The sequence below is a fragment of the Amia ocellicauda genome, chromosome 8 (assembly GCF_036373705.1).
Source record: "Amia ocellicauda isolate fAmiCal2 chromosome 8, fAmiCal2.hap1, whole genome shotgun sequence".
Lineage (NCBI taxonomy): Eukaryota > Metazoa > Chordata > Actinopteri > Amiiformes > Amiidae > Amia > Amia ocellicauda.
The window spans coordinates 44,250,517-44,278,351 of NC_089857.1; the positions used below are offsets into that span (position 1 = coordinate 44,250,517).

General features: G+C 47.6%; 1 protein-coding gene across 2 annotated transcripts; it reads left to right on the forward strand.

Annotated features, from left to right (window-relative positions):
- The first annotated feature begins 380 nt into the window (after positions 1-380).
- pstpip2 (proline-serine-threonine phosphatase interacting protein 2) lies at positions 381-27,400 on the forward strand. Of its 2 annotated transcripts, XM_066711613.1 has the most exons (16): positions 393-521; positions 7,278-7,503; positions 14,419-14,519; positions 18,802-18,876; positions 19,407-19,441; positions 19,933-20,039; positions 20,227-20,289; positions 21,340-21,438; positions 23,635-23,680; positions 24,177-24,256; positions 24,689-24,787; positions 25,176-25,272; positions 25,663-25,738; positions 26,157-26,191; positions 26,632-26,694; positions 26,781-27,400. In XM_066711613.1, the coding sequence occupies exons 2-15, from the start codon at positions 7,471-7,473 to the stop codon at positions 26,682-26,684; spliced, it is 999 nt and encodes a 332-aa protein (XP_066567710.1). In that variant the 5' UTR covers positions 393-521; positions 7,278-7,470; the 3' UTR covers positions 26,685-26,694; positions 26,781-27,400. The 2 variants fall into 2 exon arrangements, with proteins under 2 accessions (XP_066567709.1, XP_066567710.1); XM_066711612.1 differs by lacking the exon at positions 26,632-26,694 and having other exon boundaries at positions 381-521.
- The last annotated feature ends 435 nt before the right edge of the window (positions 27,401-27,835 follow it).

Consider the following 27,835-nt stretch of genomic DNA (forward strand, 5'->3'; position numbering starts at 1 on the left):
TCTGCTACTGCTGGTGTACTGCTCAACTGCTAACTGCCAGAGGAGAGGGAAAATGGACATTTAAAACAAGCTGCAGCAGTCCAAGTATTTGTGCAACAGGATATGTATTGCTATAGCATAAAAACAGTCAATGATTGATATTTAAAGTGTTGTTTAACTGTACATGGGTTTTATATCAGTTTTAAATTAGTGTTCACCCCTTGATACATGCTATGAAGCTTTCAACAATTACGCGTTATGCTCCAGGTTTAAATTAAACATTTTATTGAATACCTGCGCTAAAAAGATGTGTGTGGAACATGCTTGAATGCCAGCCCACCATTTAAATACAGAACTGTTCTCCCCTGCATTCAGATGGAGTAATAGAATAGATATCTTTTAAAATGGTCATTATTTGGAGGCACTGATTGCACTCCTGGCAGTAGAGTCTGGTGCCATTTGAAAACCCTGAACCAGCAGGGAGAACAATCACAGGCACGAAACACGCACCGTGGATAATGGGACAGTAAAGGACGGGTGAGGTGTGTGTCTACATGTGTGTGCCATGTTGTTGTGTGTGTGTGTACGTGTGTGTGTACATGTGTGTGCTGTGTTGTTGTGTGTGTACATGTGTGTTGCATTTGTGTGTACGTGTGTGTGTGTAAATGTGTTGTGTGTGTACATGCTGTGTTGTTGTATTTGTGTGTACGTGTGTGTGCTGTGTTGTTGTGTGTGTGTGTGTGTGTGTGCTGTGTTGTTGTGTGTGTGTGTAAATGTGTGTGCAGTGTGTTGTTGTGTGTGTGTGCTGTGTTGTTGTGTGTGTGGACATGCTGTGTTGTTGTGTGTGTACATGCTGTGTTGTTGTGTGTGTACGTGTGTGTGCTGTGTTGTGTGTGTGTGTGTTGTGTGTGTGTACATGCTGTGTTGTTGTGTGTGTGTGTGTGTGTGTGTTGTTGTGTGTGTACATGCTGTGTTGTTGTGTGTGTATGTTTGTGTGTTTGTACGTGTGTGTGCTGTGTTGTGTGTGTGTGTTGTTGTGTGTGTGTGTACATGCTGTGTTGTGTGTGTGTACATGCTGTGTTGTTGTGTGTGTGTGTACATGCTGTGTTGTTGTGTGTGTGTGTGTGTACATGCTGTGTTGTTGTGTGTGTGTGTACATGCTGTGTTGTTGTGTGTGTGTGTGTGCTGTGTTGTTGTGTGTGTACATGCTGTGTTGTGTGTGTGTGTGTGTGCTGTGTGTGCTGTGTGTTGTTGTGTGTGTGTGTGTACATGCTGTGTTGTTGTGTGTGTGTGTGCTGTGTGTGTACGTGTGTGTGTACATGTGTGTGCAGTGTGTGTTGTTGTGTGTGTGTGTGTGTGTGTGTGTGTGTGTACATGCTGTGTTGTGTGTGTGTGTGTGTGTAAATGTGTGTGTTGTTGTGTGTGTGTGTACATGTGTGCTGTGTGTGTGCTGTGTTGTTGTGTGTGTGTGTGTGTAAATGTGTGTGCTGTGTTGTTGTGTGTGTGTGTAAATGTGTTGTGTGTGTACATGCTGTGTTGTTGTGTGTGTGCAGTGTGTGTTGTTGTGTGTACATGCTGTGTTGTTGTGTGTGTGTGTGTACATGCTGTGTTGGTGTGTGTGTACGTGTGTGTGCTGTGTTGTGTGTGTGTGTGTGTGTTGTTGTGTGTGTGTGCTGTGTGTGTGTATGTGTGTGCAGTGTGTTGTTGTGTGTGTACATGCTGTGTTGTTGTGTGTGTGTGTGTGTGTGCTGTGTGTGTGTATGTGTGTGCTGTGTTGTTGTGTGTGTGTGCTGTGTTGTTGTGTGTGTGTGTGTAAATGTGTGTGCAGTGTGTTGTTGTGTGTGTGTACATGCTGTGTTGTTGTGTGTGTACATGCTGTGTTGTTGTGTGTGTACGTGTGTGTGCTGTGTTGTGTGTGAGTGTGTTGTTGTGTGTGTACATGCTGTGTTGTTGTGTGTGTGTGTGCTGTGTTGTTGTGTGTGTGTGCTGTGTGTGTGTATGTGTGTGCTGTGTTGGTGTGTGTGTGTGTAAATGTGTGTGTGTGTGAGTGTGTTGTTGTGTGTGTGTGCTGTGTGTGTGTATGTGTGTGCAGTGTGTTGTTGTGTATGTACATGCTGTGTTGTTGTGTGTGTGTGTGTGTGCTGTGTGTGTGTATGTGTGTGCTGTGTTGTTGTGTGTGTGTGTGTAAATGTGTGTGCAGTGTGTTGTTGTGTGTGTGTGTACATGCTGTGTTGTTGTGTGTGTGTTGTTGTGTGTGTGTACATGCTGTGTTGTTGTGTGTGTGTGCTGTGTTGTTGTGTGTGTGTGTAAATGTGTGTGCAGTGTGTTGTTGTGTGTGTACATGCTGTGTTGTTGTGTGTGTGTACATGCTGTGTTGTTGTGTGTGTGTGTGCTGTGTTGTTGTGTGTGTACATGCTGTGTTGTTTTGTGTGTATGTTTGTGTGTTTGTACGTGTGTGTGCTGTGTTGTGTGTGTGTGTGTTGTTGTGTGTGTACATGCTGTGTTGTGTGTGTGTGTACATGCTGTGTTGTTGTGTGTGTGTGTGTGTGTGTGCTGTGTTGTTGTGTGTGTGTGTGCTGTGTGTGTGTATGTGTGTGCTGTGTTGTTGTGTGTGTGTGCTGTGTTGTTGTGTGTGTGTGTACATGCTGTGTTGTTGTGTGTGTGTGTGTGTGTGTGCTGTGTTGTTGTGTGTGTGTGTGTGTGTGTGCTGTGTTGTTGTGTGTGTGTGTGTGTGTGTGCTGTGTTGTTGTGTGTGTGTGTAAATGTGTGTGCAGTGTGTTGTTGTGTGTGTGTGCTGTGTTGTTGTGTGTGTGGACATGCTGTGTTGTTGTGTGTGTACATGCTGTGTTGTTGTGTGTGTACGTGTGTGTGCTGTGTTGTGTGTGTGTGTGTTGTGTGTGTGTACATGCTGTGTTGTTGTGTGTGTGTGTGTGTGTGTTGTTGTGTGTGTACATGCTGTGTTGTTGTGTGTGTATGTTTGTGTGTTTGTACGTGTGTGTGCTGTGTTGTGTGTGTGTGTTGTTGTGTGTGTGTGTACATGCTGTGTTGTGTGTGTGTGTACATGCTGTGTTGTTGTGTGTGTGTGTACATGCTGTGTTGTTGTGTGTGTGTGTGTGTGTACATGCTGTGTTGTTGTGTGTGTGTGTACATGCTGTGTTGTTGTGTGTGTGTGTGTGCTGTGTTGTTGTGTGTGTACATGCTGTGTTGTGTGTGTGTGTGTGCTGTGTGTGCTGTGTGTGTATGTGTGTGTGTGTGCAGTGTGTTGTTGTGTGTGTGTGTGTACATGCTGTGTTGTTGTGTGTGTGTGTGCTGTGTGTGTACGTGTGTGTGTACATGTGTGTGCAGTGTGTGTTGTTGTGTGTGTGCAGTGTGTGTGTGTGTGTGTGTGTGTGTACATGCTGTGTTGTGTGTGTGTGTGTGTGTAAATGTGTGTGTTGTTGTGTGTGTGTGTACATGTGTGCTGTGTGTGTGCTGTGTTGTTGTGTGTGTGTGTGTGTAAATGTGTGTGCTGTGTTGTTGTGTGTGTGTGTAAATGTGTTGTGTGTGTACATGCTGTGTTGTTGTGTGTGTGCAGTGTGTGTTGTTGTGTGTACATGCTGTGTTGTTGTGTGTGTGTGTGTACATGCTGTGTTGGTGTGTGTGTACGTGTGTGTGCTGTGTTGTGTGTGTGTGTGTGTGTTGTTGTGTGTGTGTGCTGTGTGTGTGTATGTGTGTGCAGTGTGTTGTTGTGTGTGTACATGCTGTGTTGTTGTGTGTGTGTGTGTGTGTGCTGTGTGTGTGTATGTGTGTGCTGTGTTGTTGTGTGTGTGTGCTGTGTTGTTGTGTGTGTGTGTGTAAATGTGTGTGCAGTGTGTTGTTGTGTGTGTGTACATGCTGTGTTGTTGTGTGTGTACATGCTGTGTTGTTGTGTGTGTACGTGTGTGTGCTGTGTTGTGTGTGTGTGTGTGTTGTTGTGTGTGTACATGCTGTGTTGTTGTGTGTGTGTGTGCTGTGTTGTTGTGTGTGTGTGCTGTGTGTGTGTATGTGTGTGCTGTGTTGGTGTGTGTGTGTGTAAATGTGTGTGTGTGTGAGTGTGTTGTTGTGTGTGTGTGCTGTGTGTGTATGTGTGTGCAGTGTGTTGTTGTGTATGTACATGCTGTGTTGTTGTGTGTGTGTGTGTGTGCTGTGTGTGTGTATGTGTGTGCTGTGTTGTTGTGTGTGTGTGTGTAAATGTGTGTGCAGTGTGTTGTTGTGTGTGTGTACATGCTGTGTTGTTGTGTGTGTGTTGTTGTGTGTGTGTACATGCTGTGTTGTTGTGTGTGTGTGCTGTGTTGTTGTGTGTGTGTGTAAATGTGTGTGCAGTGTGTTGTTGTGTGTGTACATGCTGTGTTGTTGTGTGTGTGTACATGCTGTGTTGTTGTGTGTGTGTGTGCTGTGTTGTTGTGTGTGTACATGCTGTGTTGTTTTGTGTGTATGTTTGTGTGTTTGTACGTGTGTGTGCTGTGTTGTGTGTGTGTGTGTTGTTGTGTGTGTACATGCTGTGTTGTGTGTGTGTGTACATGCTGTGTTGTTGTGTGTGTGTGTGTGTGTGTGCTGTGTTGTTGTGTGTGTGTGTGCTGTGTGTGTGTATGTGTGTGCTGTGTTGTTGTGTGTGTGTGCTGTGTTGTTGTGTGTGTGTGTACATGCTGTGTTGTTGTGTGTGTGTGTACATGCTGTGTTGTTGTGTGTGTGTGTGCTGTGTTGTTGTGTGTGTACATGCTGTGTTGTGTGTGTGTGTGTGCTGTGTGTGCTGTGTGTGTGTATGTGTGTGTGTGCAGTGTGTTGTTGTGTGTGTACATGCTGTGCTGTTGTGTGTGTGTGTGTACATGCTGTGTTGTTGTGTGTGTGCTGTGTGTGTGTACGTGTGTGTGTACATGTGTGTGCTGTGTTGTTGTGTGTGTGTGTACATGCTGTGTTGTTGTGTGTGTGCAGTGTGTGTTGTTGTGTGTGTGTGTGTGTGTGTGTACATGCTGTGTTGGTGTGTGTGTGTGTAAATGTGTGTGTGTGTGAGTGTGTTGTTGTGTGTGTGTGTAAATGTGTTGTGTGTGTACATGCTGTGTTGTTGTGTGTGTGTGTACATGCTGTGTTGTGTGTGTGTGTGTAAATGTGTGTGTTGTTGTGTGTGTGTGTACATGCTGTGTTGTTGTGTGTGTGTGTACATGTGTGCTGTGTGTGTTGTTGTTGTGTGTGTGTGTGTAAATGTGTGTGCTGTGTTGTTGTGTGTGTGTGTAAATGTGTTGTGTGTGTACATTCTGTGTTGTTGTGTGTGTGTGTGTGTAAATGTGTGTGTTGTTGTGTGTGTGTACATGTGTGCTGTGTGTGTTGTTGTTGTGTGTGTACATGTGTGTGCTGTGTTGTTGTGTGTGTGTGTGTAAATGTGTGTGCTGTGTTGTGTGTGTGTGTAAATGTGTTGTGTGTGTACATGCTGTGTTGTTGTGTGTGTGCAGTGTGTGTTGTTGTGTGTGTACATGCTGTGTTGTTGTGTGTGTGTGTGTAAATGTGTGCTGTGTGTGTGTGTGTACATGCTGTGTTGGTGTGTGTGTACGTGTGTGTGCTGTGTGTGTGTATGTGTGTGCTGTGGTGTGTGTGTGTGTGTGTGTAAATGTGTGTGCAGTGTGTTGTTGTGTGTGTACATGCTGTGTTGTTGTTGTGTGTGTGTATGTGTGTGTGTGTAAATGTGTGTGCTGTGTTGTGTGTGTGTGTGCAGTGTTTTGTTGTGTGAGTACATGCTGTGTTGTTGTGTGTGTGTGCTGTGTGTGTTGTGTGTGTGTGTGTATGTGTACATGCTGTGTTGTTGTGTGTGTGTGTAAATGCTGTGTTGTTGTGTGTGTGTACATGCTGTGTTGTTGTGTGTGTACATGCTGTGTTGTTGTGTGTGTGTGTGTAAATGTGTGCTGTGTGTGTTGTTGTGTGTGTGTGTGTGTACATGTGTGTGCTGTGTTGTGTGTGTGTGTAAATGTGTGTGCTGTGTGTGTTGTTGTGTGTGTGTGTACATGCTGTGTTGTTGTGTGTGTGTAAATGTGTGCTGTGTGTTGTTGTTGTGTGTGTACATGTGTGTGCTGTGTTGTGTGTGTGTGTGTGTAAATGTGTGTGCAGTGTGTTGTTGTGTGTGTGTGTACATGCTGTGTTGTTGTGTGTGTGTAAATGTGTTGTGTGTGTACATGCTGTGTTGTTGTGTGTGTGTACATGTGTGCTGTGTGTGTTGTTGTTGTGTGTGTACATGTGTGTGCTGTGTGTGTTGTTGTTGTGTGTGTGTAAATGTGTTGTGTGTGTACATGCTGTGTTGTTGTGTGTGTGCAGTGTGTGTTGTTGTGTGTGTGTACATGCTGTGTTGGTGTGTGTGTACATGTGTGTGCTGTGTTGTGTTGTGTGTGTGTGCTGTGTTGTTGTGTGTGTGCTGTGTTGTTGTGTGTAAATGTGTGCTGTGTGTGTTGTTGTGTGTGTACATGTGTGTGCTGTGTTGTTGTGTGTGTGTGTGTGTGTGTGTGTGTAAATGTGTGTGCTGTGTGTGTTGTTGTGTGTGTGTGCTGTGTTGTGTGTGTGTGTGTGTACATGCTGTGTTGGTGTGTGTACATGTGTGTGCTGTGTTGTTGTGTGTGTGTGTGTGTAAATGTGTGTGCTGTGTGTGTTGTGTGTGTGTGTAAATGTGTTGTGTGTGTACATGCTGTGTTGTTGTGTGTGTGCAGTGTGTTGTTGTGTGTGTGTGTACATGTGTTGTGTGTGTACATGCTGTGTTGTTGTGTGTGTGTGTAAATGTGTGCTGTGTGTGTTGTTGTGTGTGTGTGCTGTGTTGTTGTGTGTGTGTGTGTGTGTACATGCTGTGTTGGTGTGTGTGTACATGTGTGTGCTGTGTTGTTGTGTGTGTGTGTAAATGTGTGTGCTGTGTGTGTTGTGTGTGTGTGTGTGCTGTGTTGTTGTGTGTGTGTGTAAATGTGTTGTGTGTGTACATGCTGTGTTGTTGTGTGTGTGTGTGCTGTGTGTGTGTACGTATGTGTGCTGTGTTGTTGTGTGTGTGTGCTGTGTTGTGGTGTGTGTGTGTGTGTACATGCTGTGTTGTTGTGTGTGTGTGTACGTGTGTGTAAATGTGTGTGTGTGTGCTGTGTTGTTGTGTGTGTGTGTGTGTGTGTGTACATGCTGTGTTGTTGTGTGTGTGTGCTGTATGTGTGTACGTGTGTGTGTACATGTGTGTGTACAGTGTTGACGTGTGGACACGTCACAGCGCCGTTTGGCCTCAGAGTTACACAGTGTCTAACAGGAACACGTTGCTACTGTGACTTCAGTGATCGATGCCGCTTCACCGTGTGACTGAGGCGCAGCTCTGCGGACTTTAGGACCCGGACGCAGGGAGACGCAGCGCTGGGCTCGCACTTTGAGGAACTGAAGCTCCTGCAGTTAAAGGCGCTCAGTCCTCCGGCAGGACAGGCTCAGCAGCGGGACCTCACAGCGCAGCCGCCACATCCAACACCTGCCACCATGAAAGAGGCGCACTTCAAAGACAACTTCTGGGTAAGCGAGCTGAGTTTCTCCTCACTACGATGGCTGTTATGTGTTAACCACCGCGTCACGATCTGCTTTGTCCTGCGGGTTTGAGTTTTGGCATCGCAGTGCTCAGTGTGCATGCAGTGTGCTGTGTGCTGTGTGGTGTGTGCTGTGTGGTGTGTGCAGTGTGCTGTGTGCTGTGTGGTGTGTGGTGTGTGCTGTGTGGTGTGTGCAGTGTGCTGTGTGCTGTGTGCTGTGTGGTGTGTGCTGTGCTCAGTGTGCAGTGTGCTGTGTGCTGTGTGGTGTGTGCTGTGTGGTGTGTGCAGTGTGCTGTGTGGTGTGCTGTGTGCATTGTGCTGTGTTCTGTGTGGTGTGCTGTGCGCTGTGTGGTGTGCGCTGTGTGCAGTGTGCAGTGTGCTGTGCTCAGCGTGCTGTGCTCAGTGTGCAGTGTGCTGTGCTCAGTGTGCAGTGTGCAGTGTGCAGTGTGCTGTGCTCAGTGTGCATGCAGTGTGCAGTGTGCTGTGCTCAGTGTGCAGTGTGCTGTGCTCAGTGTGCTGTGTGCTGTGTGGTGTGCTCAGTGTGCAGTGTGCAGTGTGCTGTGCTCAGTGTGCTGTGTGCTGTGTGGTGTGCTCAGTGTGCAGTGTGCTGTGTGCTGTGCTCAGTGTGCAGTGTGCTGTGCTCAGTGTGCAGTGTGCTGTGCATGCAGTGTGCAGTGTGCTGTGCTCAGTGTGCAGTGTGCTGTGCTCAGTGTGCAGTGTGCAGTGTGCAGTGTCCTCAGTGTGCTGTGTGCTGTGTGGTGTGCTCAGTGTGCAGTGTGCTGTGTGCATTGTGCTGTGTGCTGTGTGGTGTGCGCTGTGTGGTGTGCGCTGTGTGGTGTGCGCTGTGTGGTGTGCGCTGTGTGGTGTGCGCTGTGCTCAGTGTGCTGTGTGCAGTGTGCTGTGTGGTGTGCTCAGTGTGCTGTGTGGTGTGCTGTGTGCAGTGTGCAGTGTGCAGTGTGCAGTGTGCTGTGCTCAGTGTGCTGTGTGCTGTGCGCTGTGTGGTGTGCGCTGTGTGCAGTGTGCTGTGTGGTGTGCTCAGTGTGCTGTGTGCTGTGTGGTGTGCACTGTGTGGTGTGCTCAGTGTGCAGTGTGCAGTGTGCTGTGCTCAGTGTGCAGTGTGCAGTGTGCTGTGCTCAGTGTGCATGCAGTGTGCAGTGTGCTGTGCTCAGTGTGCAGTGTGCTGTGCTCAGTGTGCTGTGCTCAGTGTGCAGTGTGCAGTGTGCTGTGGTCTCAGTACAGCTCACCGCACCGGACTGAATCTGAGTCTGACGGGCTGGTCCGCGCTGTGCCCGCCGCGCCACCTGCAGCACAGAGACACTTTTGAGCGTCTTTTCCCCACAGATTGAACCTTTCCCTCCCCCAGAATTAAGTTATAATTAAGGCTTTACCACACATTTATAAATGCTTCAATTACAAAACCAAAAATCATCTATTAGCTGTTTGAGTGCTTATTAAACTAAATCCCAAATCTGGACGTTTGAAAATACACGGATCAGCCATAACATCATGACCACTGACAGGTGACGTGAATAACACTGATAATCTCGTTATCATGGCACCTGTCAGTGGGTGGGATATATTAGGCAGCAAGTGAACATTTTGTCCTCAAAGTTGATGTGTTAGAAGCAGGAAAAATGGGCAGCGTAAGGATCTGAGCGACTTTGACAAGGGCCACATTGTGATGGCTAGACGACTGGGTCAGAGCATCTCCAAAACTGCAGCTCTTGTGGGGTGTTCCCGGTCTGCAGTGGTCAGTACCTATCAAAAGTGTCCAAGGAAGGAAAAGTGGTGAACCGGCGACAGGGTCATGGGCAGCCAAGGCTCATTGATGCACGTGGGGAGCGAAGGCTGGCCCGTGTGGTCCGATCCAACAGATGAGCTACTGTAGCTCAAATTGCTGAAAAAGTGAATGCTGGTTCTGATAGAAAGGTGTCAGAACACACAGTGCATCGCAGTTTGTTGCGTATGGGGCTGCGTAGCTGCAGACCAGTCAGGGTGCCAATGCTGACCCCTGTCCACTGCCGAAAGTGCCTACAATGGGCACGTGAGCATCAGAACTGGACCACGGAGCAATGGAGGAAGGTGGCCTGGTCTGATGAATCACGAGTTCAAGGTGTTGACTTGGCCTCCAAATTCCCCAGATCTCAATCCAATCGAGCATCTGTGGGATGTGCTGGACAAACAAGTCCGATCCATGGAGGCCCCACCTCGCAACTTACAGGACTTAAAGGATCTGCTGCTGACGTCTTGGTGCCAGATACCACAGCACACCTTCAGAGGTCTAGTGGAGTCCATGCCTCGACGGGTCAGGGCTGTTTTGGCAGCAAAAGGGGGACCTACACAATATTAGGCAGGTGGTCATAATGTTATGGCTGATCGGTGTAAATATTAAGCTTAAATCTTACATCTGTCTCACAAAATACATGTGTATTTTAAATCTAGATGTAGATGCTGAATGTAAATGTGAAGTCTAAATGCTCATGTTCAACCTTTTCAAAATCTAAATGTAAAATCTGGGGTATTTAGCTAACATACAAGTGAGTCTGGTGCCTGTTTTACATTTGGGGCCCCATAACTCAGTTTCTGCTCAATGTTTAAACGGCCTCTTGGTTGCATCTTAAAATGATTTAGTTTGTTTTAACTGAAGAAACAGGGAAATCCATCCATCTTAACAGTGTTAACAGTCTTAACTATAATGTAGAGGAACGGTTAGTTGGTGGTTGAACGTGCCACAAGGTTCATTGATAGCGTCAGGTTCCCCATTCAGCACAGTCTTCACTTTCCTACGGTGCACAGCGCTTTTCCTTCTGCCATTCAGTTGTAGAGCAGTGCAGTCAGACGGATTTACAGCTGCCTGTTGCTTCCCACAGTCTGAGCAGCATCCAGTCCTGCCTCTGGCACTTCTCCTGCTGCACGGCATCATCATCATCATCGTATATTTTCCAGCGTTCCTGGGCTGAAGTATGTGTGTCAAGTGTACAATGGAATAAACGAATCAGCTTGTGACATTTGAAAATGATTTCAGTGTTGAGCAGCGCAGTGCAGGACTGAACAAGGTGTGGTGCTCAGCCGAGACAATCACATGTCTGCGGGGGATGTGGAGCAGACGGTAATTACAGGGATTTGGAGAAGTCGACGAGCTGAAAGAGAGGACCTTCGGCATGGGGGGCACCCAACAAGCCAGTGCACAATGTGCTCCTGTGTTTGAAGGGCTTCCTGGTTTACACACAATACCCAGATGTTTTCCTCAATTCCCTTTGACAGAAAATCGATTGTAACTTCCTGTTCGAGGTGAACTAGTAACTGGAGGACCCCACACACTGCACACAGCAGAGCGGGGGGTGATGCTTCCCTGGAGCTGCTGCAATAGCACGGGTATTCTGGTACAGCGCAGAGTGTAGAACAGGGCTTCTCAAAGCCACATTTGGCCCCCCAAAGTCAACTTTCAACCACCCCTTTTCTGAAGCTTTTCTATATTTTTATGTTCCCTAACAGAGATGTATAGGAAATAAAATCAGTGGTTCCTGTGCCCCCCCCATCCCATGCAACCTCGGGAAATTGGCCCTCCATCACCAGACACTGGGAACCCCTGGTGTAGAAGAACCAACACAAACTGCAGCTCAGAGCAGCACAGCAGTGTAGTGTGTAATGTTCACCTTTTAATGCTACACTGATGTTGTTTCTATGTGCAGGACGTCTTGAATTCCCCCTTCTATATATTATATACAGCTCTGGAAAAAATGAAGAGGCCTCTTAACATTGATTTCTGAACTTGGAGTGGTCTCTTAATTTTTTCCAGAGCTGTATTTGACCTTTTAGGTTTTCTAAGGTTGTGCAGACCTCGGTACAGTTGTGCTTCTACACATGAACTCATGTAGCCGTTGCGGTCGGAGCTCCCCGCTCAGTGAAAACCACTCAGCTTGTCTTAACGCTTTATTTAATGGCCCAAATAGGTCGTGTTTGGCCTTTGTGTTTTGTGGCTGAGAGAGAGATACTACAAGCTAATATAGCAACTACCAAACAGACAGATTACAGCAAGGATGGGTTTGTCTTTTATGGGAGAATCTGAAATATCTGTCCATTACTTTCTCTGCATGAGTGAGATCTTCAGTTAAGGAGAAACGTTTGGCATTGTGTAGCTAACTACTCGTGCAATTGCAGACTGCAGATATAATGTCATTATTAGTCCCCGAACATCAGAAAGCTGAAAAAGCCGCGGCTGTGTCCTTTTTCTTAATGAAGGAACTTTGCTAAAGAAAATTGGTGTCCGCTTCGATTAAATTCTGGAGTTGAGATAGAAGAATATCGGAGTCCCAGAACTGGAACTCAGCAGATAGGACGGATTTGGCACCGAAGGTAAAGGAACTGACCCGGCCTTGAGTGCCCATGAATGGGGCTCACTGGGCGCTGCGAGGGAGCTTGAACAAAGGCTCAGCGTTTCTGTGCAGTATCTATGCAAAGCAGACACAAATCAAGTGCGCTTTGCATCGTTTCTTTTTCAGTACACTGAGCTGTGTCCCATTTGCATGATTATACAACCGCTGTCGCCCCGAGGTCTGTCTGTCCTGAACAAAGAGTGCAGAGTTGAACTCGTCACAGAAAAGAACCAGAGATTTGAGTCGAAACCTTCTGCTCCAGTGATTTGAAATACAAATGTTTCTGTTGTTTTCCATTTTAATTAGATGTCGCTTGAGGAATATTTTGAATCAGTCGCCTTTTTTGTGGTGTCATGTTTTGAGGATTCCTGTCTAGAAGCACAGTATACTATGTGGAAACGTCTCTAGATGTTGTGTTATCATGCAGGATGCCTGACGTTGTTTGTATCAGTGCGTTTGCTATAGATATGATTCTGTTGACCAGTCATCAAAGCACAAACAAATGAAGCGGCCCTTTTCAATGTCGTTATGGGGCCCGCTTTGATGTTCTTGCATTTCTATTGTACCAGTGTAAGTGAGTGGAAGGGTTGCGTTTAAAATCGTCTTTGCTCGAGCGGCAGTCTATCTGTCCGCCGACCTGCCACTGCCAGGGTGGGCTAATCTTAGGGGTTTACAGATTGTGACCACAAACGCTCTCAGAAATGACTCTCTCACTCGCGGCGTGAATCTGTATGTAGAGTTGTTTTTGCTGACAAGGCTATTATTCTCCAAAACAAAATGACAAAAGAGCTTTACTGCAGCTCGAGGGCGTATTTCAGCTGTTCAGAAGCGCCGCACCGCCGTTGTGCAAGAGAGGAGCGCCGCACAGGGGATATGATCCCGCTCACCATGATGAAAATGGAGATGAAAACAAGAATCATTTAAAGGAGGAGAAATCCTTCCCTTATGATAAAAAGATATACACAATATATTTGTAGTATTATTGCATTTCTTAGCAGATACCCTTAAGCAGGGTAACTCAACTAGATGACATTATTGTTTACATACAATGACCCGTTTGTACAGCTGGGTTTGCCTCGCTCAAGGGTCCAGCAGCAGTGCTCCCCACCTTATTGATCCCACAACCCTCCACTCAGTCCAGAGCCCTGACTACTACACACACTGCCACCCAATACTGCACTCACAGTGTAGTTAACTACAGTTCTTTTCCAGAAGGGTCCTTTTTAATGCAAGAACAGAAAGAACAGAAAGAACAGTGAAAATCCCCCCTCTCAGAGAAACCCTTCCCCTCCTGAGCCCCCCAGTGTTAAACTGCACTCTACAACGCGTTACATCCTGCTGTCGAGTGGTTTTCTCTCGCGGTGCCGGATGTCCGCAGCAGTGCGGGGGGGCGGGGAGCGCGGAGAAGAGAGCAGACTGGCCTCTCGAGTCGAGCCAGTGTAAACTGTCTTGTGTTTACACTTGTTCATCTTGTAGCTTCCCCATTTCTCAACTTGCTGATTCATCCATGTTACTATATTGTGTGTCGGTTTAAAAACAGGAAAAGTGCTGGACTGAAGTGCTTGAACGTGCTGGTGTCTTCATCCCAGGCCTCGGGTCTGGTGTACCGAGTTTTCATCATTTCAGTCATGTGAATGCTGATAGGTCAGGTACATAAAGAGGCAAAGTAATGGCATGAACGTGGCTGGGAAACCAGTTTATTTAAATGCATGAAAAGGAACAATATGAAACCTCCCCTGGTGCTCAGCCCTGCCAGTCCTGCTCTGTATTATATGGGAGGCTCCCGACACACTGGTCAGTGTGATTGTTGTCCAGTCATGGCATCATTTTTTCTGCTAAATCTCAGGCCCGTTTCCTCAGCCCTGCTCTGAGAAGAAGAGTTGTTTCGACGTCGTGCTGACGTGTATCGGCACAACACGAAGCACACACTGCAGGGAACACAAACACGGCAGTGTCTGTCAGCTTGGCCCTGCTCCTCATTCAGGGTGTGAAGCAAACCCTCGTGCACAAGCATGATGCGCATAGCTCCGGTGACAGTGGGAAAACTGCTAAAATAGCTCTTCTGTGTGTGTATAAAACAGGCTTATAGTTTGAAATGAGAAGTCTGTAGCTACTCTGAAGGAGAGGCTGGCAATTGTGAGTCACAGGGCTGCCAGTGGGTTTGTGTTTGCACGCTGATCAGCTTAATAATAATAATAATAATAATAATAATAATAATATTTTTATTTCTTGGCAGACGCCCTTATCCAGGGCGACTTACAAAATAAGTGCAAACAAAGTGCAAAAATACAGAGAAGTACAAGGCATACATAGCTTATGAAATATGAATATGAAATATTGGCGGTTGCCACCGACTGAGAGAAAACAAACTGAGGACACGGCTAACGGAGGCATCGGAGCCACAATACAACACTGCACAGGGCAAAGGGGCAGAGAGAGCAGTGGTGGGAGGACAGGCAGGGAACTGGGGCACGTTTAATAACACAAAGGCTTTTCTAATGTGCCCAATGACATGTGTTTGTTTGCAGAACACTGAAATCACCAGCACCGGCGGGTACGACAGCATCATACAGCACCTGAACGACGGCAAGAAAACCTGCAAAGAAATCGAAGACTTCATTAAAGCCAGGTGAGGCTTCACAGCCCCAGACAGACACCATACCATCCCATATATATATATGAACATAAGAACATAAGACAGTGTCCAATCGAGGCCATTGGCCCCATCGTGCTCGTTTGGTGTCCATTAATAACTAAGTGATCCAAGGATCCTATCCAGTCTGTTTTTGAATGTTCCCAAATTGTCTCTTCAGCCACATCGCTGGGGAGTTTGTTCAGATTGTGACGCCTCTCTGTGTGAAGAAGTGTCTCCTGTTTTCTGTCTTGAATCCCTTGAAGCCCAATTTCCATTTGTGTCCCCGGGTGCCTGTGTCCCTGCTGATCTGGAAAAGCTCCTCTGGTTTGATGTGGTCAATGCCTTTCATGATTTTGAAGACTTGGATCAAGTCCCCACGTAGTCTCCTCTGTTCCAGGGTGAAAAGGTTCAGTTCCTCAGTCTCTCAGTAGGACTTTCCCTTCAGACCTGGAATAAGTCTGGTTGCTCTCCTCTGAACTGCCTCTAGAGCAGCGATATCTTTCTTGAAGTGTGGAGCCCAGAACTGCACACAGTATCCAGATGAGCTCTAACTAGTGCATTGTACAGTCTGAACATCACTGCCCTTGTTCTCAATTCTACACTTTTGACAATATACCCTAGCATCGTGTTTGCCTTTTTTATTGCTTCCCCACATTGCTTGGATGGAGAAAGTGAGGAGTCCACATAGACTCCTAGGTCTTTCTCATGCGATACTTCATCTACTTCTGTTCCTCCCATAGTGTAATTATAGTGGACATGTTTGTTACCCACATGTAATACCTTGCACTTGTCCACATTGAATTTCATCTGCCAGGTGTCGCCCACTGCTGAATATTATCCAAGTCCCTTTGAATAGCGTGTGCTGCCGAGATTGTATCTGCTGAGCCACCTATTTTAGTATCAGAAGTATTTACAAGTTGCCACAGACAGACACAAGAGAGTAGAGGTGCAGTCTAACATATAGATCCAATTGTGAAATATTTGATTTCAAATCCCTGAACTAACTTGCAGACAAACTCAAAGCTGCATCTCCTTTGACATCACACTCTTCAAAGCCAACACAATAGGACTCCAGCAGCAGTCAGTGCTGCCTCGCCCCCGGGCCGCTGCAAGAATTTGACTCGCTGGTAGAAGGGCTTGGCAGCATAGTGGCACAAAGCCCGTACCCGGAGCACGTAGTGTGTGTTTTTGACTCGCTTATCCAGCCCTGTGCTTCTGCTTTCTGTCCGTGTTACGCGATAGCACGGCTCTGAGCTGTGATTTGTCCTCCGCGGAGCTCATCCTGCACTCGCTGCCAAGACCTGCGGAAGCCTTGATTTTCATTTTCATTTATTTTCATTTGAATTGACCAGTTTCAATAACACTGTTAGTTTTTTTTAGCTTTTTCTTCACTTCAGTCTGGAGGACACAGAATAAGAATGGATCAATATGTATAGTTCATACTCGTATAAATCACCATCAGCACCAGTTTATATTGTACTGTACTGGATGAAGGCTCCCCAAGATGTCTCCACTTGTTTTGATCTACAGCTTCTCTTCCTTGTTTCCTTTGTGATGAAAATGATGAAGAATTATAAGAAGCACGCGATACTCCTGTCCTCACAGAAGTTCCTCATTCCAGTGAATCCCATTGATTGAGCTTGTGGCCTTTGATCCGCGGCTTCCTCTTCACCTGAACAGCATCTTCTGCATGAGATTATTTATCCCTGTTCACGCTGATAAAAGCAAGATATTGTTCCTCTGTTTTTGCATTTGTATATTCATAGCAGAACTCTTTGTGATGCCGGCGGCCTACTTGTTATTTTATTTCCCTTGTTATTTAACCCCCACAAGTAGTTTTCATGCAGGCTGGCAGTATTAGTCTTCTCTGTGCATGCAGTCACAAAGCCTCCATTGTTCCCTTGTCCCTGGAAGAGATCTGGCAGCCTGCGGTACGAGCTCAAACACTTGCAGGTCTTACAGCGGATTAAACGTGTCATTCATGCAACCAGCTATTATGGATATTTACCTAACCTGCAGTCAGTGCTGCCAGATGGTGTTTCTGTGGCTGCCGGTCGGGTGTGCCCTTGCTGACGGGGGGGTGTGGAGTGAGCGCGGGGCTGAAGAAATCCTGCAGAGCGGCCCGCCTATGTTCTTCTCGCTGTCTCACTATGACACCTACACAGACATCCGCCAAGGGTACAACCCATGAGCAGAGATCCACATGTGGCAAGCACAGCCCTAAACGCGTGTCACACGGGGCCTGAACGCTCTTCACACGGTCTCCTGTAGATCTAAAGGTGGATCTTGAGTACTGTGTTTGTCTTACACCTGTCAGGCTTTAAAAAGTGCCTGCCTCTCGTCTGTAGCCCATATGGATGTAATACATATGCTTATAATATGTGAAATACTGTTGCCACACTTTTATTTATACCTTTGGTAAAGATTAACTAAACATTGATGTCAACAAAGAAAATGCAGGGGTATCGTCAGCAATTTTGGGCATTAAAATGTAAACTCACAAATGCTTGGCTTTTCTTCAGTTCACCCTGCAGATATACATGTTTGCAAATGTGTTAGTGTGTCAACTTTCACTTCATGTGTGAAAGACGCGTCCGAGTAGAAATAAGACCCTGTCTATGGCACAGAGGCATGGCTGTGTTTCCTGAGTATGAATGACAGATCGCCAGTTTAGATCCCCATCTGTATCGCTGATTATTTTCATTGGGCTGGTTTACAGTAAAAAAGCCTGATAAAAACATGTGATAAAGGCGCTGTCTTATTGTAGTTAACCTTTGATTCGGCACGGCTGCTTTTCTGTGTCCCTTTCCAAGACCTTTACCTGAGGTGATTTCCCAAAAGCTGCTGAACGGTGACATGCGTCATATCCAACTTCTAATGAGTTTTATGACTACATTTACACTACATTTACAGCGCACGATAATCAGATTGTAGGGCTCTGTCAGGTATGTACACCCCCCAACAAGCTCACTTCGATAGCATTAATCTGCCTGTAAACCAGGAAGTGAAATAGAAAACAACCACTACGAACCGAGGTCTCTCAGCCAGAATGGAACTTAATACTTCATCAAGTTACCAAATTACACCACATTTATTCACCAGGAATGATCTGTGCTGCTTCTAGATTAGTGTTGTAAACAGGATCTACATTGATGTAGGAACTGAGCCGTGATTCTGAGTTTGTCTGTCAAGGAAATTCAGTCTTTATTCCGTGTGACGTATCACAGTTGCAAAGTGGGTTTATCAGTCAGCTGCCGGCGAGATTTATGAGATGTGAGCAAAAGTGCTCTGTGTGGATGACCCTCTATGAAAATGCATCCCACCAGTTCAGAGTTGGGAAACGGATGTGGGACTGTAGTTAGAAACTGGTCTAATAACTCTGCCACTCCAGAGCTGGTACCGCGGTGCAGTCGGGTAGGCTGTGGCACTGTGTGTTCGTGTGGGTTTTCCTGACTGTCATGTCACCGTCTCCAGTACAGCACTAACTGGGGGACAACTTATAACCCTGCTAATTTCTCTTTACTGTTGGAGGCGGTGCTGGGAATCATTGCGTCAATTCGTAACCTCCCCAGACAGAAGCATCGGTCCAGCCCCTTCGCTTCTTTGAACTGAGGTACCGCAAAAGTGTGTTTCTTTTCCCAGTAACCACCTCGACAAAAAACAGCCATTTGCATTTCTGCTTTCTGGGTTTTGAGGGTGATATTTCTCATGACTACCTTTCCTCAAAGACGTTTCTGTAATAATCCACAAAGATGTGTTAACAATCAGTGTGACTGACATCAGTTTCTTTACACAACACGATTTCCTCACTCAGAGCTTTTACTTCATCGGCAGCACCTCATCCTCCTGCTTTTCTTACAGCATCTGAAACTCTCTTTTGGGTCGTGTGGGGGACAGTGACCAGAGTTCATTTTGGTTGTTTTAAGAAAAGCAGGTTTAAATCCCACCTGACGGCTATTTGTGATCTGCGTTTCATTCCTCAATGCAGCAGATCTGCTCCAAGGATGACACGGCGTCTTGTGTTCAATGCAACCATCGACCATCTACCCCCAAAAAAACTGAAAAACCACAAAAAACAAGACCAAAACAAATCAACAAACTAACACGGTAGTTTGATTCAGTCAGATAATTAAGCAAATCCTGTCTGAGAGCCCTGTCCCTTCTAGATATGTATACTCACGGACATGAAAATATGTGCAGCTGACTTTGCATGTGTTTTTCCTGCTTTCCACAGTGTCTGTTTTAATGCAATATGTGTGCATTGACCTGTTTCCAGGGCTGCGATCGAGGAGAAGTACGGGAAGGACCTGCTGAATTTATCCAAGAGGGTCTGTGGCCAGAGCGAAGTGAAGTGAGTGCGTGTGTGTTACTGCCCATGTCCAGCGACCTCTGCAGGTGGCATTGAGTTTGCTGGAGATGGCACTGTGCGTTCACCGATACAGGGGGCACGACCACCTGTGGCAACACACCCCGCTGAGCTGTGTGGCTGTTGAGCCGAATGACTGAGCTTTGTGTTGTTGTGTGACAGCAGAGTGTTTCAGACAAGTCCCCCATGTGTGCAATGGTGAGATGAAACTGAAGTGTGTCATTTTAAAGGCATGTAGTATTGTTGTTGTTGTTTGTTACTATTATTGGTGCTAGTAGTAGTAGTTGTACTTGTGCTAGTAGTAATGTTCAATTTTCTTACAGATATAGAGTACGTTCTGTGACATCTTATCGTGTCGGCCAAAAGAGATTTGTATCCCAATCTCGTGTCTGCAAATTCCCCCCCGCAAATTCAGCAACACGCAGCTGCCGTTTCTCGCCTGGTCACCGTCAGTGTGACTTCACGCAGCGCTGCCCCCCCGACCCGCTCTGATCTGACATGTGTTTGTTTTGCAGCTCGTTGAAGCGCTCCCTGGATGTGTTCAAGCTGCGTAAGTGCCCCGCTTCTTGTGTTGTCTTTTCAGGAGATTAAAATATCAGACCGAGACTTATTTCTGATGTTATTTTACATTGTACAGGGGGGGAGTCAGAAAAGCAGTTCTATTAATTCTGTAGCTAAAATGGAGAGCTTTACATGGAGGGAAGACAAAGCATCATCATCATAAACAGCAGAATCGAGGTTATTTTTAAAGAGTTTGTGTCTGGCCAAGGGAAGGACAGGAGAGAGCTGACAGTACAGTGTAGGGAAAGTCCTGTCACGCAACACAGGAAAAAGCCCGCACTGGTGGAGAAGCACTGCAGCCGTTGCGTTCTTGAAACGGATACGTTTTCTATGAACGCACACAGTGTCTATGCTGCACACCGCAGAGAGCGTCGGTCGTGAAGTCAGTGTGTGTGGCAGTCGGCACTGACGAGGTCCCGGCGGCGGTGGGGAGGCGGTGAGACACGGGCCGAGCTCAGCGTGTATGTTTTCCCTGTTCAGAAGTGGAGAACGTGGGCGTCGCGCACATGCACCTGGCCCAGACCCTGCGGGAGGAAGTGAAGAAAATGGAAGAGTTTCGGGAGCGTCAGAAAGATGCGCGGAAAAAGGTGGGACCCTCCCAGACACGCAGCGGACCACCACATTAATAATAATGATGTTCTTACTGCTCCTCTCCCTCAGAAACCTCAGTATTCAACTCAGTCACAGCGGCAGGACCGCAGTCAGTGTCCCTGCAAAGCTGAGAGGTGGTCCGCCGCCTGGTTTTCACTCAGACGTCTGCCCCTCTCCCTGCAGGTGGAGCTGCACATGGAGGCCTTCCACAAGCAGAAGTCAACGCAGTTCAAAAAAACCATGGAAGTGAGTCTTAGTTTTCAAAATATTTCATAAGAGGCGAGCTGATGGGAAAGCAGAAGTTGCTGGAGGCGCAGTCTCTCTCTCTCTGCGCTGCAGCGGCTGCAGCTGCTAGAAAAGCCATGGAAAAGCCTTGCAACTTCAGTAAATGCTTATGAAAGATACTTTGTGCTCAACTTCCCCTCATGCAGTGTGACTAAAATTATTATAATATGTCACCTTATTCTAACACACGAATACAACACAGCTATGTCATTGGCTACATTTGGACACTGTTGCATTTAGAAAGTGCTAGAAAAGTTTCTATAGACTGAACTAGAGCAGACACCCGCCTGGACCGGATTTCCATAGCTGTATCGGTGCCTCGTATTCAGATGAGGCCCTTCACTCAACCCTGAAGAGCGAAGTAAACAAGCAAACGCATCCCCGTTCACTGAGCTCTGACAGTCCCGGGCCTCGGAGCGATTCATCACTGCATTTAGTGAGCAGAGTTAAAGACGATAAGACAATTGTTTAGGAAAATTAACAGCGGTTGCGATACTCCTGTTAGTCAAACCAGGAGCCTCTCTCTCTATGTAACAGGTGAGAGAGAGAGACCAGACGGCACAGCGGTCAGACGCACGATGCCTGCTCTCCACTAGATGGAAAAACTGATTCTGAAATTGATAAGAGTCTGTAAAATGTTTAGACATGTCAGACCAGACAGGAAGCCGGAGACGCTTCTTCAGACGAGCGACTCCTGAGCCATGCTGCTGAAGATCCTTTAAAACCAGCACTTAGTGAGACTCATCGTTCAGCTGCTGGCAAACCAGCCAGAGAGACATTTCAACCTCTCCTCGTGATGTATTGATTAGACTGTTCTAATTATATCAGCGACTGGAGGCCCTCCGCTCAGCAGGGTGTCATGGGAGCGTCCCGAGCGCCGACACAGACGATGTGGTCAAACGGTTCCAGTGACGGCAGCTCTAATCTGAAGGAGTCGGTCACGGGCTCCAGAGGGGGGCTGGGAAGGGCAGCCCCGAGGGGCAGGTTCATGTGTGTTTGTGTCTCTTGCAGACCAAGAAGACGTACGAGCAGAAGTGTCGAGACAAAGAAGAAGCGGAGCAGACGATGAACCGCAACACCAACACCAGCAACGCCAAGCAGCAGGAGAAGGTGCGTCCCCTCGCCCTGCCGAGCACCGTGCGTCTGAGCAGCAAGAGCCAAAATTCAGTTTAAAAAAGTGGCCCTGTTTGTGTGTTTGTTTTAATCGCTGAGGGTACAGTTTCATGACTGTGGAGCTCAGAGTCTGAAATGCTTCGTAGTAACTCGTAAAGCCTGCTCTCACGGGTATCGTTTTTAACCCACCTTTTGCTAGACCTGATGGTGCAGCAGGGGAGGGAATTAAATCAGTGTTCTGGCTTGTATTTGCACACTAGTGTCTGCTCCCTGTATGTGGTGATGAAGTGTTTGTGAAGTGGAGCTACGCAGGCGATAAAGGTGTGGTGCTGCGACTGGGCTTGAGTCCTATTGGGCGAATGAGAGAGGAACATGCGAGCGAGAGAGAGGGAGAGAGAGAGGGAGAGAGGGAGAGCGCTCCCCTGCCTGCGGATGTGGGTAGACCAGGGTCGTGCTGCTCCAACATGTCCTCTGGTTTAATAACGGCAGAACACTTTGTTAGGGAGTGGCGCTTGCAGCCGGATTTAAAGATGTAAAGAGCAAGGAATCGTTGCCTGAGATCCGGCACCTCCTCCGGCCTGGTGAATGCGAACGTGTCTGGAAAAGTCCGTGTGGCTGCACAGTGGCTTCCCTTCCTTGCTCTGCATCTTGCTGGAGAAACCTCCTCCGCGGTGCAGTTTGACAGTGACCTCTGGCGGCATAGGTCGTATCGCTGTATTCATTGGTTACATAGAGGAAACTTCTACCTCTTAGTTAATTTAACTCCCTTTAGGACTGAAATAGTGTCTTGTGTTTGCTTACTATTGAGTTTCTTAAAATGTGTATATTCTGCAAAAATGTACAGTACTGTGCAAAAGTTTTAGGCAGAAAAAATGCTGTACAGTAAGAATGCTTTGAAAAATAGACATGCTATTAGATTATATTTATCAATTAACTAAATGCAAAGTGAGTGAACAGAAGAACAATCTACATCAATCCATATTTGGTGTGACCACCCTTTGCCTTCATAACAGCATCAGTTCTTCTAGGTTCACTTGCACACAGTCAGGGATTTTGTAGGCAAATAGTCAGGTGTCTGATTAAACAATTATACCACACAGGTGCTAATGATCATCAATTCAATATGTAGGTTGAAACTCAATCATTAACTGAAACAGAAACAGCTGTGTAGGAGGAATGAAACTGGATAAGGAACAGCCAAACTCGGCTAACAACGTGAGGTCGCTGAAGACAGTTTACTGTCAAAAGTCATACATGGCAAGACTGAGCACAGCAACAAGACACAAGGCAGTTCTACTGCATCAGCAAGGTCTCTCCCAGGCAGACATTTCAAGCAGACCGGGGTTTCCAGATGTGCTGTCCAAGCTCTTTTGAAGAAGCAAAGAAACGGGCAACGTTGAGGACCGTAGACGCAGTGGTCGGCCAAGGACACTTACTGCAGCAGATGAAAGACACTTCATGCTTACTTTCCTTCGCAATCAGAAGATGTCCAGCAGTGCCATCAGCTCAGAATTGGCAGAAAACAGTGGGACCCTGGTACACCCATCTACTGTCCGGAGAAGTCTGGTCAGAAGTGGCCTTCATGGAAGACTTGTGGCCAAAAAGCCATACCTCCAACATGGCAACAAGGTCAAGCAACTCAACTTTGCACGAAAACACAGGAACTGGGGTGCAGAAAACTGGCAGCAGGTGCTCTGGACTGATGAGGCACAATGTGAAATATTTGGCTGTAGCAGAAGGCAGTTTGTTCGCTGAAGGGCTGGAGAGCGGTACACGAATGAGTCCAAATTTGAAAGATGTTTGTGCAAGTGTATCTAGAAGAATTGATGCTGTTTTTAAGGCAAAGGGTGGTCACACCAAATATGGATTTGATGTAGATTTTTCTTCTGTTCACTCACTTTGCATTGTGTTAATTGATAAATATAATCTATTAACGTCTATTTCTGAAAGCATTCTTTACAGCATTTCTTCACACCTGCCTAAAACTTTTGCACAGTAGTGTATGAATAGATCCGGCCTGGGTGAGGGTGTAAACACATGCATATTCATAGTGATAATCTGCAATAACATTTCAAAAGCAGACAAATCAAGTGTGATGTGAATCCGTGCCCGGCTGTGAGTGTATGATGTCTCGCTCTGAGAGGCAGGAACTCCCCGACACCAGTGTATTAACGCGCATCTTTCCTCTTCCAGCTCTATCAGAAATCCCAGCAGACAAAGGCGGCAGCAGAGGAAGCAGGTAAGAGTCTCTGGTTCACCCTCGGGGTCTGCCCTGAGGGGACCCGTGGAACAGACCCCCGATTAGGTTGTGTACCTTAATTTGCAGCCAGGTTCTCCTTTCGCCCCCTTTGGCAACTCGGTGCACCTTTGTGGCGGCGGGAGGTGAGCGTACCGCATGGGAGCCCTTCCTCTCTGTGTGTCATATTTTCCGTTGAGACAATGGCCCCTAGATTTGCATCAGACAGTACTAAACATGAACGGGGAGAGGCCGTTCTCTCTGCGGCCAGCCTTGTCACTCAGTGAGGGGGTGTGAGTGTGAATTTGAGTGAGCGTGTGAGATTGGGTGTGGGTGTACCTGAGCTTCTTGCTGGCATGTGTGAGTGCGTATGGGGGAGGTGGCGGTAAGTGGCCCGTAGACTCGCAGGGCAGGGCTCGGAGAGAGCGAGCGCCGCTGTGGTCGCGCGCCTCGGGCACGCCTGCGACGCTAAGCTGCCTCCTTCTCGTCCTCACCGCAGACAGGATGTACAGTCACAACGTGTCCCTGCTGGAGAAGATCTGTGAGGACTGGCAGAAGGAGCACGTGCGGGCTTGTGAGGTAATCCTCCAGAAACTAAACTCAGCCATTAAAATAGACTTCAGTGTGATCCAGATCAACAGTTTCTGAGCTGTCGCAGGCGGTGCATTGCAGGCGGAACTGCTTCGCCACAGGATTGCAGGGCTTCAGTCTCACTTCTCTAGAGGAAAGGATGTCCAGCTCTGATGAATAAAGCCTCCTAGTGGGCAGCCAGTCTATGTGCATGTCCCAACTTCTGTAGATGTCGAAAGCAGGACAGATCTCGGTGACTGCAGTCACATAAGGCATGGCAGTTTAAAACGAGATCGGCTTCTCCATTTAAAATAAACAAACGGAAACAGACAATGTGTCACAAGCATCATTTCTCAGTAGTTTTTATTGTGTGACTTGGTCGGGGGGGGAAGGGCCACTCCCCAGGACTCGAGGTTCCTGATGCTGCTCTCGTTCCTCCAGGTGTTTGAGAGCCAGGAGGTGGAGAGAAAGAACTTCCTGAGGAACATGGTGTGGACCCACCTCAACCAGCTCTCCCAGCAGTGTGTGACCAGTGATGAGGTGAGACCCCTCTCCTCTCTGGGTGGCCAGATCTGTCAGAGACCGGGTTGAAGAGATGGGCCGAGCACGGTTTGGGTTTCCCCGCTCGCTGTGTTAGAGGTCGCCAGAGTTCTGTGTGAAGGATCGTGACATGAGGGGCAACCTCTTATTCATAGGCACTGTGCCCTTCCCATCATAGACAGAGGACAGGGAAATGGCCGCTGATCTGTACGTGTCATTAAGCACACGCCTGTATCCAAGACATGGTTTTAGAAACACTAACGTTCATACACAACGTTACCAGGGCTAACGCATTCCCCGCCGACGAAAGCAATCCTTGCAAACGACAGCGAGTACAGAATGAAATGAAGCGTCACGATAATAAAGACGGCCGCCCTTCTGTCCTCAGCTGTACGAGGAGGTACGCAAGTCTCTGGAGCAGTGCAGCATCCAGAAGGACATCGAGTACTTCATCGACCTGCGCAGGACGGGTGACAAGCCTCCAGGTACGTTCCCGGCACCGCGGGGTGGGGTGGTGGGGCGGGGGCGCTCCTCCTGGGTTCAGCGGGACGCCGCCTCCACATCGGGGCTCCGTCTCAACCGAGGGAACAGCGGTGTTATCGGGGCACGCGTTCCTGAAGGTGGTCCTTCTGCAGAGAGAGATTGGCCTTCGAAAGCTCCCCCTCGGCACCGAACCCTGCCGCCGACACCACAGCTAGCAGAGTCGCCACACAGGGCACACGGCACACGTCTGACCCACGGTGCGCCACAGCACCGCCGACTAGGGAGTGATCTGTGCCAGGCGCTCTCGCTGGCGTCCCGTGAAGGCGTTGGGGTTCATTTTGCCATGTGGTTGTGTGTACAGCTGCTCACCCGGGTCCCTGTCCCTCCCCCAGCTCCCGTTCCCTATGAGAACTTCTACAACACCCAGAGGACCCCTGCGGCCGTGCGGCCCGGCCTCTCCGCCGGCAGGTGAGTGTCTTCTCATCACTGAGCACCGAGCGGCGCGAACCGAGGGAGCTGGTGTGTCCTTCCCATGGACATCGGTGTGTGGAGGAGTCTTCTGTCTCCACCTCTGTAAACCACGGCCCTTTGCAGACTTGCGCCAGAGTCCTGTAGCCCTTTCTGTCGTCACTTCTTTTTTCCTGTATTCTACCCTTCTCTCTCACGAAGAACAGAGGTCACTTCGGAGAAATAAAACCACATCAAAGCAGCTGCTCTCTATACCTCTGTCCTCCCCCTCTCGCGGTTTAGACTTTTTCTCATTCTGCTGCTCTCTGGGGTGGATCTGACCCACTTCCTGTTGTGTCCATCACTGGCTGGACTGTTATTCCTGTTTGAATCTGTGAATTGTAACGTTGATGTGTTTTGTGTCGTGTGTGTTTGTCAGGAGAGGACCGCTGCCAAACCCTACAAACGTGCAGAGTAAGTCTATAGTAGCTGTGATGTCATGTCGTGTTTCAGTGCCGACTGAAATCAAGAACCGGGAACCTCAAGTGCACATCCATGTCATGTTTATATCTGATCTACTGGAGGTTTAGTAAACGAGATTGAAGACACTGAAGGATACCGGTCTCCTCTACAGTTAGGTTATGTCTCCCTGTGCCGTGTTTATTGATCTTTAACAGCAGTGCACCAGTCACCCTTGCACAGCCTACGTATTTCCTGTAAGTTCAGCCGGGTTTCTGACTCACATTCACATCCATCCTGTTTGTGTTTTGTTAATGAATTAATGAGTTAATGAATGCAATGTTTAACGAGCATCGCTTTCAGCAATGCAGAACAGCAAGGGCAGTGCTGAGGTGGCACTGCTGCAGGAAATGGAGGGAATGTTTTACCAGATGCCTTTTTTGTTTTATTTGAAGGTGACGGTATATATTCCACAGTCGATGACCCCGAATACAGTTTGATACAGTAGTGGGACACCTGTGAGTTTTCATTTCTTTTCTCCTGATCGCTGCGAGCCTTTTCGAGGGGCTGTTACTGATTGCTGGCCTGTTGCTTACGCTCGCAGCACGTGATCAGGATTCAGCGTCGTCGGTGGAGGGCCGGGCAGATCGATGCGGAGGGACCCCGGGGCCGTGGCCGTGATCGCTGTGAGCAGAGACGCTTCCCCTGAGGGACGGCAGGAGCTGCGGAGGAATAACGTCATGCCAAGGACTCTTGCGATACGTATGATATAGGCCACGCGTGAGCGGTGGTGTCGGGGTCAGGCAGCGGACTGTAAATACTAAGATTATTGTTGTTATGATGATGATGAAACTTTAGCGTCAGGTCTTCAGTGCTGTGGAAACAGAGAAGTCTCTCGCAAGCTCCTTCGCGTGACAAGGCCCCTGTGTCTCAGGCCTGGGAGGACGACATCAGGGGGACAAGGCCGGGAGACACTGCGCCCATCCCGCACACCTGCAGTGCAGGTCTCCACCCCCCCACAGCCCCAGTCCAGCAGGTTTCTGCGACTCGGCCCCTGGTCCCACAGAGCCAAAGGAGGTCTGGTTTCTGTTGCGTGCAACTCATTATACTTAAACTGCTTAATTTTGGAAATGTTAGTTTTCAGAAGAACACATTCTTTTAAGACACTGCCCGGGCATCTCTGCATGAATTCCTGTCTGAATTAAATACGGTTTGGTCATCAGATATACTGACTGTCTCCATTAATGTCTCCATCAACAAAAAGAAAACTCGTTTGGTTTGCTGTTATTTAATCAAATACATATATATATGTTTATGATTTGTTTTTATTTTGATTGAAACGATTGTGGATTTGCTTTAATGCTGTGGAAACCTGTGAATGATCAGAAAGAGGCAGCAGATTCGTATTCAGCTGCTCACCAGGGCTGTGACGGTGAAATTGGCATACCTGGCACCCGAGACACAAGCTCCTGGTTTATCCTCACTTCCCTTTGTGCAGAATTACTAATATTTAAAATTACTGCATGCTGTGAACATATAGATTTATTTTTTTTACGGAAAACGATAAGTACATCGATCCATGGGAGACACATTATCTGACACAGAGCTCACTGACTGGTTCTGTAGATCTCTCTTGGGCTGACCAGTGTCCACCAGCTT